We start from the raw sequence: 12,814 nt of genomic DNA on the forward strand, positions 1-12,814 counted from the left end.
AACTGCACTTCGGTGCTAAAATAAAAATCACAAGCGCCTCAGAAGGCACTAGGTTGGGCTGCAGTGAGAACCTGTCTCGGATGGGTCGTTAACGGTCCCCTGAGCGGCAGCCTGCCCATCGACAAGCAGGGTCGACCACATACAACCTCAAACCGAGTCACCATAGCAAACCTGGAAGAACTTCTCACCAAACAGTACAACCAAGACTTCTCAGAGCAAGGCTATGATGAAAAGGCCGGGCCGTCTGCAGAGGACAAGCTATTCCTGGACATTGCAGTCCATTATGTTGAAGGATGGTCACTACCAACTACGATTGACATTTCTCAAAGAGGACGTGTATCTGCCAAATAGCAGGATGGCGGGGCAGCGAGCCACGAACCTCATCAAGAGATTCAGGAGGGACGAGGCATACTTTGCTGATTATAAAGGGTTCATGAGTGACATCCTGGATAAGGGGCACGCAGAGCGGGTGCCAGAAGGACAGCTGCACAGAGAAGATGGAAAGGTGTGTTACATACCTCACCACGGTGTGTACCACAAGACATTTGCGTGGTATTCGACTGCGCTGCATTCACTCAATAATGAGTTGCTACAAGGTCCCAAACACATTACTGGGGGTCATCCTTCGATTCCGCCAGGAACCCGTAGCCGCCATGGCCGACATTGAGGGCATGTTCCATCAAGTCCAAGTAACGGAGCAGGATGTCGATTTCTTGCACTTCTTGTGGTGGTCCAACACTGACTTCAGCCAGCCATTAGCTGAATACAGGATGACGGTCCATCTATTCTAAGCGGTCTCGTCACCCAGCTGTGCGAACTATGCACTCATGAGAACAGCGGATGACAATGAGGGCAAGGCTAGTGATGACGTCCTACGTCAGTCAGAACTTTTACATAGACGACATGCCTCAAGTCGGTTCCGAATGACACGCAAGCCATCTCCCTAACTCAACATCTCAGAGCCGTCTGTTCTACTGGTGGGTTCAGACTTACGTGGATCAGTAACAGCCGTGCTGTTCTGTCTGCCATTCCGAAGATAAGGCCAAGGAATTGAAGAAGCTCGATCTCGACGAGAAGATCTACTGGTGGAATGGGCTCTTGGAATCCAGTGGCATGTGGAAACCGACACCTTCTCCTTCAAGACTGCTACAAAGCAACCCTTAACACTTTGATTGCCAGCAGGGGGTGCGCTATCTATCGCTTGAGTGCCAGCGCTTTAGTCAATGAGAGGACGGGGATATTTGCGAACGCATAAACTATATCTTAAATGTGTCTAATATACCCGTCGCTTATCAATTACTTGCTTGCAGTCAACATGTACGAAACGGATTGTTTTTTCATCAGTACATTTCTGTTTTATACCGTTTTGAATACGAGTATAGTTTTGAAGATTTCTAGTGATCAGAAAAATCCGCGATAATAGCTCTTTAGTGGAATACACAAAACACGTTGTCATTTTTCGGCCTATTTATGAATCGTTTTCAAATAAACGCTAGATTATCGATAGTATATGTGTACTTATGCACGCTAGAGAAGCGGGCTGAAAAATCTATTATCCATGACCTGGTCAGCGCTAACGTCATATACACATAGGGGACACGTTCTGAACGCTGTGAAAAAAAACTCTGATTAACCCAATACTGGTAAAATAGATTCCTTACCTCAGATCAGATGTTCTGCAAAAAGATTATTCCAATTCCTGATCGCCATTCCAAATATCGATCGCGTTTATTGATCCAACGTTAGACCTCGAAACAGATAATCCATGCTGCTTTCGGTTGCCTCAATTAATGCAATAGTCTCAGGTTACATGGCTCAGAAGTCAAATGTGGAATCCGGAGTTTTTTTTCCTCATGCATTTTCATTGACTCCAATCCAATGGGTGCAATACCATCCGGGAGACGATAGGGGGCGGTATTTGCCCTTTTCGAGGTCAGAGCCAGTCCCAATGATAACGTGAGGCTGGATGGATGAAAAATTAATGGATATCGCTAATAAAAGAAATAACGATTAAATAACGAGATTTCGCATGGCGGCCAACAACGAGTTTCTCGTTGCTGGCACCCAATGTGTTAACCAGGAAGGGTATTGTCGGTGACCAATTCTGTTTACGACCCCATGGGATTTCTCGCCCCACTGGTTCTCCCAGGAAAGAGGATCATGCAAGATCTTTGCAAGATTAACTGTGGATGGGATGACAAGACCCCAGAGGCCCACGCTCAGTCATGGCAGAGATGGTTGGAGGATCTAGGTAAGCTGTCAAACCTCCACATCAGCCGTTGCTTTAAACCCAGCAACTTTGGAAAACCACACACTGTGCAACTACTATATCACTTCAGTGATGCCAGCAAACACGGGTATGGTACAGCTAGCTACCTGTGACTGACCAACCTCGAAGGTGACGTCCATATTGCCTTTGTTATGGGCAAAGCACGGGTAGCCCCACTGAAGCAGATGACAATACCCAGAATGGAGCTGGCAGCAGCGGTGGTCGCAGTCCGCATTGATAAGATGCTGAAAGGGGAACTGGAAGTGGAACTTCTGGAATCTGTCTTCTGGACAGATAGCATGTCTGTCCTCAAGTACCGCAACAACACAACCAGACGTTTCCAGACATATGTTGCAAACCGGATTTCGACCATCCGAGACCCGTCAGACCGATCACAGTTGCGCTGAATGTGAATACAGCAGTCAATCCTGCAGACGACGCGTCACGTGGCCTGACCATGGATTCTCAAATCCAGTCAATGGTTGAACGGCCCAGACTTCCTACTGAGGCCTGAGAAAGACTGGCCAAAGTCTCCAGAGGAGCTGCCTTCCCTCTGCGAGGACGATCCAGAAGTTAGGAAGAGCACTGTCATGCTCAGGAGACACGCTACGTACAGCAGCAGCATTACCAGGATGAAATAGCTGCGCTGAATAAAGGGAATACTGTAAATAAAAGGAGCACCATTTACAGACTGGACCCAATAGGCCTCATTCAACAATACTCTTATTATTTTTCTTATATTCTTTCTTACCCGTCTGTTAAGAGAACAATAAGAAAAGCCACCGCCACATTCATCATGCCGTTCTTAACACTTTGAATGCCCAGCAGGGGGTGCACATTTAGTGCTTGAATGCCCACCATCCGCTTCAATGTTAACGTTAATATCGCCTAATCTATGTTTTAAATTATGGCTATGTGTCTAATTTGCCCGTCGCATTATCAATGACCCATTTCCAGTCAACATTGTCGAAGCGGATTGTTTTTTTATCGGTTCATTTCCGTTTTATAGCATTTTGAAAAGCCCTCGTTTTCAAGAAGAAAAAAAAAGAATCCCTGCTAAACGCTGATGTACTGTAATATTCTAGAACGTTGTCATTGTTCGGCTTATTTATGAATCCGCTAGATTATCGATAGTATATGTGTACGTATGTCCTGATCACTCGCACAGTCAAAACAACCACATCACATATAGGGGAAAAGCTTATATCTCTGTGAAAAAAGGTCTGATTATCCTAATACTGGTCAAATAGATTCCTTACCTGAGATCAGATGGTATCCAAATGGATTATTCCAATTCCTGATCGACCATTCCAAAAATTGATCCTTTTATTGATCCCACGCGTATACTGTAAAACAGCGTATACACGCTGTGCTGAGGGTCCAACATGAAGCTGATCGGCCCCAGTTACATGCGTGAGAAGTAAAATGTGGAGTCCGGATTTTTTTCCCCCATGCATTTTCATTGAGTCCAATCCAAAAGGGTAAATTACCATCTGGGAGACGATAGGGGGCGCTTTTTTCACATCTGAGCGCCTGGGGTGGCTGATTTACCAACGGTAGACTCGGTTGATGAAATATGAATTCAGATCGCTAAAAAAACTGAGAAAAAACGAATATTCTCGTTATGGGCATTCAACCTGCGGGGGGTAAACGCAAGAAAACTCGGGTTGGGCATCCAAAGTGTTAAAGTCCAAATCCGTTCTTACCTAGGTGTGTTGAATGATGAATCCCACCTGTTCTTAAATTGAAATGCGCGTTTGCGCTCAATTCATTTGAGGCCTGGGCGGCCAGAGCATCTAACTGTTCTAACAGCAATATATAATCCATTTCAGAAGAAGAACGCACGCAATAAGTTATAATAATAATAATAATCATTATTATTGAAAAGTTCTGGATTTTTAAAGTCGTATCTGGGGGCAATTGACCAATGGTAGGCGTTTAAAAATGTTTCCCCTCATCTGGGTAAGCGTTTCTAATCTGGTGAAAGAGTGCTCTCGACCACTCTTAGAATTTGGTCTTGCCTAAAAAAATAAGCAAAAATAAGAAAACATTTCTGAATCCCAGGTAAGAACAAAATAAGAAGAAATGCTAGTTAAGAACGAAATCTGTTCTTATATCGCTTCGTGAATGAGGCCCAATGCTAATGAACGGCGTGCTGAGAGTTGGAGGAAGAGTTAGTAGAATGCCGATGCCAGAGGAATCCAAGCATCCGGCTATCCTTCCTAAAACCAGCCATTTGTCCCATATTCTACTGAGCCATATACACATAGTTGTAGGCCATTCTGGAATAAACCACATGCTTTCAAGGCTTCGCCACAAGTATTGGATAATGCGAGCTAACTCTGCTGCCAGGAAGATCGTCAATGACTGTGTTCTGTGTTGATGATTTAATGCCACAATGAAAGAGCAGAAGATGGCCGGCCTACCAAGGAATCGCAAACTGTGCTTGCTGAAAGAAGCAGATTGACTGACATTGACTAGCCCCTACTGACTTATTCATGCACTTTTGTTTTTTTGAAAGCAATGCCTGAATATCTTTGTTTATACGCTGATGGATTACACCTTTTTTGTGGATTACCCTAGGATAACTTTCTTTTGCGGATTATACCTTTTTTTGTGGAATATACCTCCTTTTTGGAATATATCAATTCCTTCATGGACTATATAAAGAAATATTCAGGCTCCTGTTAAGACATCAATTTTGCTTTGAATAATTTCCCCTTTTCAGAATAATGGACAATTAGGGGCCTGGATGTAGGAGCCTTTTTTCATCTTTGAGTTTGTATCATGAAATTATTTAAATTATGAAAATGCTGACTTTATGAATGATGAAATATGAAAATTAAAACTGATGATTATTGATGATTATGTGTGCGTAGACTAGACTGTTCCCGGAGTGGAAGTGGCAAGTAAGAAATCTGAATTTTTTTGTAAATTGCCACTATACAGTCTGATAATTCTACTAATAGTATTGACCTACACAGTCTGATAATTCTACTAATAGTATTGACCTACACAGTCTTGATAATTCTACTAATAGTATTGACCTACACAGTCTGATCATTCTACTAATATTATTGACCTACATAGTCTCTCTACTAATGTTATTGGCCTACACAGTCTCTCTACTAATAGTATTGACCTACAGTCTCTCTACTAATAGTATTGACCTACACAATCTCTCTACTAATAGTATTGACCTACACAGTACAACAGTTTTTGTTGTGCTTTTCTATCATCTTAAATCCTTTTCCAAGTCACCTCCTGAAATAACTGAACTGAAAGTCAAACGTCAGTCTCTTGTACCAAGAACTTACCCAGTTTTACAATTGTCACAGCACTGGTCGGTTCCCATGATGCCTGAGGTGACTTTCCTAAGCTGCTTGTCTTCAAAATGGGACAGAATCAGTCTGTGGACAAAAACATGAGACAATATGTCCAGCGTTTCTATTGTGTGCCTGGTTGTAATGTAACAATACATTGAAAATATTGATTATAAACTTCTAACAACCCAAAATATAACTTACTTCCTTCTGCATTTAAAAGAACTGAGATATTGAGTCATTTTGCCCATCATCTTCAGCTTGTAGCCTCTGAACTTTTCATTCTCCATTTTGTTAAGGATGAACCTGGATGGAACGGGACAAACTACAGTCAAGGTTCAGCGCCAACTGCATCTTTTGATTCAGCTGCTTCCTTCGGAAATGGCGACAGTCGAAGACAGCAATGTTGCCGACATGTGAAAAACTACATGTGAAGAATATAGCCTTGGTTATCTGACAAAAAAGTTATCTCATAATTCCATTCTGTTATTTATAATAAAACACAAGATACTTATGCCCTAATTATAAGGTTAAGCGCTCAATGAAGAAACCCGATCCCCTTAGCAAACATCTATGCTACTCATAGTGGTCAAATAAAAAGAGTCATATGTAACTAAATATATGTGTGTGTATGTGTGTGTGTGGGGAGGGGGTAGGATACAAACCCGGTTTAAAGTAAGGGGTGTAGGGGTAGGGAATAGGATACTAACCCAGTTTAGGGTAAGGGGTGTGAGAGGAAATGGTTCAAATCTCTTTATATTATGTTCCTGTAGCTGCCGATGCTACATAGTACATACCCTAGCACATGGCCCCCAATGGCCACCACAACCCGCGAGAGCCAGCATATCACCAGGGTTATCAAGTGGGCACCTCCCTTCACTGGTGTTTTGTCAAGTTAGGCCAACAACACCTCAGGAAGGCTCAACAGTTAGTTCCAGCGTCCCAGAACCCCCCCCCACCCCTCCATGCTAGCTCCACTTTTTTCATGATATCCACAACAATGAATTAGATGTAATTTGTCTGTGTTGGGGACCTGTTGAGGGTCATGTCGGCAGCGGTCCAGAGAACATGGCAGGCGCTGGGCAGGCCGTCTCTCCCCGCCCGGCCGATCTCCTGGTAGTAAGACTCCATCTCCTTGGGTGCTCCGTAGTGGATCACCTTCCTGATGTCTGGCTTGTTGATGCCCATGCCAAAAGCTACGGTTGCCACGATACACTGAAACCACGACAACAACCAGAACAGAGATAGCCGGTTAAAAGAACCACACCGATGTGGTGATGAACCCCCATTAAATGTACCTCCTGGTCACGCTAACAAATCGCTCTCCTCTCGTCAAACAAATCGATTGACCACATTGGCCCAGAAAGACGCTACAGAAAGCAGTGAGTTCATGAGTGTAAACAAGGGAGTACACATGGGGAGGGAGAGAGATATAGAGAAAGAGAGGGGGGGGGGGGGAGAGGTGGAGAGAAAGAAACCGAGACAGATGGAGAGAGAGAAGGAAAAGAGACAGATGGAGAGAGAGATGGAGATAAAGAGAGATGGAGATATAGAGAGAGAGATTGTCTGATTAGATCTGAATGAGGGGGGGGGGGGGGGGGGGGGGCACATTACAGAGAGAACTTATATGCAGTCACTCTAGGGCCGCGAGCCCAGACCCACCTGACAGGTAGTATATAGGGCCGTGGGCCTAGACCCACCAGACAGGTAGTATATAGGGCCGCAAGCCCAGACCCACCTGACAGGTAGTACATAGGGCCGTGGGCCTAGACCCACCAGACAGGTAGTATATAGGGCCGCAAGCCCAGACCCACCTGGATTTCGTCCCTCATGAAGCGGTACTGTGTCTCTCGCCGCTCTTTGATGCCTAGCCCAGCGTGGTACACGCCACAGGAGATGCCCAGCTTGTACAGGGCTGCAGTCACCTTCTCTGCCTCCTTCCGGGTGGGACAGTAGACGATGGAGGAACCCTCAAACTCATAGTCACCCCTGCAATCACAAAGAAACAAAACATGTAGACTCGTGGCAAACAGGCAAACAGGAAACATTCATGATGCCGACAGCCTGTAGATGTGAAGCCTGTGTTTCTATCTCTTTGTTATCTTTACATTGTGTTCCTGTAGATGTGCTGGTATGTAAACAGGAAGCCTGTGTTTCTATCTCTTTACATTATGTTCCTATAGATGTGCTGGTATGTAAACATGAACTCTCTTGAATCTTGAGGATGACTGTTTCTATCTCTTTACTTGACATTATGTTATTTTATTTTTTCATATGCCTATTTACCTCTGAACATTCTCTTCAAGCCATGCAACGGAGGGCTGTTTAACTGTTCATCCCCCCCCCCCCCCCCCCCCCCCAGGGCACAATAAACTTCTCTGTAATCTCCATATCCCTGATCCTATTATATTTCTGGATTTGGAGCACTCTTATTACCATAATACACAGAGTGTAATTAGGAATCTATTTATTTCCGTATCCCTCTGATCAACACACATATGCAATCATTCCACCAGAGGGCTCTGAACGCAGGGTCTGTCCTTTGCAGCACAGTTTCTCTAGGATCAAACCAATGACCTTCCTATTATGAGACAGTCTCTCAATCTCTCTAGGATCAAACCAATGACCTTCCTGTTAACCCATTCTTTGCCGGAGCTTATATCCATCCTTGTAGCCTCTCTGCCAGCTCTATTTGTCTATGGAGATGTTCACCTTCTTTGCAGGGCTATAACTTTTTAAATTGTATTGCTAAATTGACATTACTATGGCCCATTCAACATCAATTATCTATCGTTCAGTATGTAGGAACGTTTTACTTTTTCATTCACACATTCATACAATAATACGGTCTAGAGTATAAATATATTTTTATCGTTTTCTGCAGTATTTCATAGAATGTGAGATATAGCCATAAATGCATATATTAGATCATCAAATGCAGTTTGATACCGATCGACGGCAGATAAAAAATTTCAACTGTACATGATCCTAGACGTGTTGACTGATCATCTGCGGTTGACCGGAGGGGGGGGGGGGGGGGTCGTTTATAATTCCGTTTGTATTGAAAATGGTAAAGAAAAACGCTGAAACTCACCCCAGTCTCATCTTACCGTTGGGTGATGAGCGTGGAGCAAAAAGATCGCTATTATGGGATGTTGATCTAGGTGATCCAGTTCCGGTTTGTATAATACTAATATACGTCCAATCATGTTGTTTACCGAGTTATGGCAACGGATCGATATGCACAGTGTCTGGATAGAGTCCCGCGAGCGATAGCGAGTGGCCGGACAGAATAGGGGACGGACTAAGCACTTCCGGCCACTTCCGGTTTTGGCAACTCGCCGATCGGCCACCAGGTGGCGGTATTGAAGCGTTGCAGAGTTGAGCGGAGTCCTACAACACCAGCAAAGACTCCGTGGGTGAAATGTGAATACCATGACGAAAATATGAAATATTGATCTCAAAGACGCCGTAACCCGTCATTGGCAGATTACGCATGGCGAGGAATGACGTGTAAACACGTCATCAGTGGAGAAAGGGTTAAGAGACAGTCTCTCTAAACACCAGGCTACCCATCATAAACTACATTCATTGCACATAAGAAAGGATATTTAAACAGGCTGAATCATAATATGGCCCGAAATGGTTCCATCTTGACTGGGGAACCTACTGTACCCATGTTTTCTCTGGAGGAAGGCCATCATGTCTTCGGCCAAGTTCCCAGACTTGCGTTGGACCTCCAGGAAGAGGTTGGGCCTGTCGAAGGAGGTGCAGGTGATGACTGGCCGGTCCAGGTTCAGACTTTTCACTATGTCATCCCTGATGGATGGGCTGGCGGTGGCCGTCAGCGCCATTATGGGGACCTGCAGGGGCCAGGAAGGGGATGTTGTTCACTATCTGCTAGGATGAATATCAGCAAAATATCACAACACAATATTTAACACAAACAGTAATAATTTGAATGTACAGTAAATTTAGCTGTGAGGAGACATCTTTTTAATAATAATAATAATAATACTCTGTAAAATTTAATTAACACTTTGACTGCCGGGACACGTCTTTTCACGTCTTTGCTGGCCATGCTAAAGTTGCCGGGGGACGCTGTACAGCGTCCTTATATCAATATTTCAAAAATCTGCGATCGGATTCATATTCCCCCTCCGCTGGCCTGAGATCCACCAGCAGGACCCACTGAGCTCTCTGGCGGTTCAGGAGCGCCATCTGGTGGCCGATCGGCGCAATCGCCACACAGGATATTGAATAGAGGTTGTCATGACGACCGTAGTACTTCCGGGCGCTCGCTATGGTTCATGGGACTCTGGCTCGTCACGCTACACGGTGATCGATTGGCAATAACTCGATAAACAACATGATTTGGACGTATATACCATTATACAAGCTGGAGATGGACCGGGTAAAAATATATCCCATAATGATAAAATTTCTACTCGACGATGATCGCCCAACGGCGCGCGGAGACTGGGGTGAGTTTTAGCGTGTAACGTTACCGTCTTAGATACTAACTGCTATTATCAACATTTGACCCACATTAGATGATTGGTATAACGCTGCCCACGGAATTATAAACGCCCCCTCGCCCATCCGGTCAACATCAGATGACGTGTAGTAACTTCTAGAAGTACGTCTAGTTGGAATTTTTTATATCGCGCTGATTGCCATCAAACTGTATTTCATCATCAATATAATGCATTTGGGGCTATATATCACGTTCTGGAGAAAGCTGCAGAAAGAGATGAAAACATACTTATACATTAGACCATACTTTACTATGAATATGTGAATGAAAAAGTTTAACGTTGCTACACAATGAACAATACATATAGGACTTTGAATGGGCCCTAATAATGGCAATGTAGCAATAGAATTTAAAAAGTTATAGCCCTGCAAAGAAGGGGACTTTCTCCATAGACAAATAGCGCTGGCAATCTATGGTATATCATTAATTTAACCCAAGGCAACCAAAGTGTTAATGCATTCAATAAATAAATAATAAAAATGATCTATCCTCATCCTAATACTCATTTAATCAGCTATTTCCATGCTGGATTTAAAACATATACTGTACATACACATCCCTTGAGCAAAGCGCTGAATCACCATCTGTTTCACAACACTGTGGGAGTGTGGGCGGAGTGTGTGTGTGTGTGTGTGTGCGTGTGCGCGTGTGTGTGTGTGTGTAACCCTCCCTCTCAGTACAATCCTTCCCTGAGGCTAGTGGTGTAAAGAGAACAATGTGTTTTCAACCTGCCATCGACCTGCCAGACCAGAACTGACTGACAAACATGACATGTATGGCTGTAACATGTTTGTTAACATTAGAATGTTTGTAACCACTGATGTAGGAGAGACTAGTAATTAGGGGGGAAGCCTACAAGCTCCTCCTACTCAGCCTCTCAGACCACTGACCTCAACGCATGAGGCACTTTTCATGCTGATTCGGCTGATAGACCAGCTGATGGATCAGCTGATAGACCAGTAAAAGTTACCGGTACATGATGACACAAAAAGTGGAAAAAACTAACAAACCTCACGGTGGTGCGTTGAAAATCACAAATTAACATGGTCACATCTCATGAACCATATACAGTAGAGATGTGAAACTTGCTACACTTGTGTATTTCATCACAATGAACAATTTTGTCTCAAGGACCCATAAAGTCCTTGAGTTTTTTTTCCTTAAGGATTTTTTGTTCTTGCACCAATTTGAACCAAACTTGCAGCATATCTTTAGAGGCCAAGTTTGGGGAAGCGCAAAATACATGACCTCATGAGCATTAAAAGTGGCTCACATTACTTTATTTCCAATTCAGTAATGTCGGTCTGTTACAATGACACCAACAGTTTGCAGATCAATTAAGAAATGCCATAGTGCCTTGCGCACCTACGCGGCCGACCCGGGTTCGATCCCAGCTCCCGTCGTTATTTGTTCGCCCTCTCCTCTGTCGGTCCTGCGTGGCCGATAAAAGCTGTAAACATGCTAAAAAATAATAAAAAAAAAAGAAATGCCAGAGATACAGCCATTTAAATGTTAACATTCTTATTTTGTCCAGTTCACGGGTCATAATGTCAATATACTGTAAGTGAAGGGCGGCTACGTGGCGCAGTGGGCAAGGCGCTCGCAACGAATGCTGGAGACTAGGCTCGAACAGGATGCCTCCTGTTCGAGCCCCGCTCTCCACATTGCTTTCAGTTTAGCTGGTCGTCCACAGTAATACACATTGGCCATATTACGGGGAGGGAAACTGAAGGGTGGGGATCGGGCGTTGTGGACAGTGACTCCTACAGGTCGGTTGGTGCGCCTGCGCAGTAGAATCAAGAAGCGACGGGGGCGGGGCCCCTCCAAAGCCCAGACCCCCGACGCTGAAAGATCGAGCCGCGCAGGTGAAAAGATGCGACGGCTGTTACCTCGAGTATCGGAGGGGACTCGTGCTATGTATGACTTAGTCCACATTGCAGCCGGCTTGTGGGAGGCAAGAAACAACGTTCGAAGACGGGAGGGTTGAATTGGACGATATGAAAATTTAGATGGGAGAAAAATAGAAAAATGGGAGAAAAAGTGGATAAAAAAAAATATATATATATTGTAAGTGATTTGGCTGCAGATATATTTTTACTTATGATAGACTAAGACCTTGTCCACACACACGTACACGGGTCTTTTTCAAAACGTAGATTCTTCCATGTGTTTTGGCCTTTTGTCTGCACGCAAACTGCATTTTAGGTCACTGAAAACTGACCTTTTGAAAATTCCTTTCAGGGTGGAGATTCTTTATTTTATTTTATCGTGTGGAGTGGTGAAACCTAGCTTATGGAAAACGCTACATCATGACTAATGGCTCCGTCCACATGCATGTGATTTCCCATAATGTTGGTGTGTGCCCCCCCCCCCACCTCACAGGCGAGCTTACATCAGGCAGACATCTCTTCAGCTTGCCCAGGTTCCGGTACGCTCCTCTGAAGTCGTGCCCCCACTCGGAGATACAGTGGGCCTCGTCCACCGCTACCATGCAAATCCCTGCGCGCAGCGCGTTATTTACACAGAGATGAGAGAATCGCCGTCATCAACACAGCTAGTGTCAGTCACCATCAGACTCTAATACTAAACACTGCACAGACTCTGGTGCAGTGGGCTACCGCCATTTATACCATGTATACTGCATTACTATATTATTATTATTATTATTATTATTATTACTCTTAT

General features: G+C 44.2%; 1 protein-coding gene across 7 annotated transcripts in view; it reads right to left on the minus strand.

Moving 5' to 3' along the window:
* The window catches only part of wrn (WRN RecQ like helicase), a 96,330-nt gene that overhangs the window by 44,561 nt on the left and 38,955 nt on the right, over positions 1-12,814 (minus strand). For all 7 annotated transcript variants that reach the window (XM_084324618.1, XM_084324617.1, XM_084324615.1 and 4 more), the window contains 6 exons: positions 12,522-12,628; positions 9,268-9,455; positions 7,407-7,581; positions 6,626-6,807; positions 5,797-5,898; positions 5,587-5,679 (listed from right to left, as the gene is read on the minus strand). In XM_084324618.1, coding sequence (XP_084180744.1) covers positions 5,587-5,679; positions 5,797-5,898; positions 6,626-6,807; positions 7,407-7,581; positions 9,268-9,455; positions 12,522-12,628 — 847 coding nt within the window. The remainder of the gene's footprint in view (positions 1-5,586; positions 5,680-5,796; positions 5,899-6,625; positions 6,808-7,406; positions 7,582-9,267; positions 9,456-12,521; positions 12,629-12,814) is intronic.

Source organism: Notolepis coatsorum, assembly GCF_963971535.1.
Source record: "Notolepis coatsorum genome assembly, chromosome: 11".
In the NCBI taxonomy this organism is placed as follows: Eukaryota; Metazoa; Chordata; class Actinopteri; order Aulopiformes; family Paralepididae; genus Notolepis; species Notolepis coatsorum.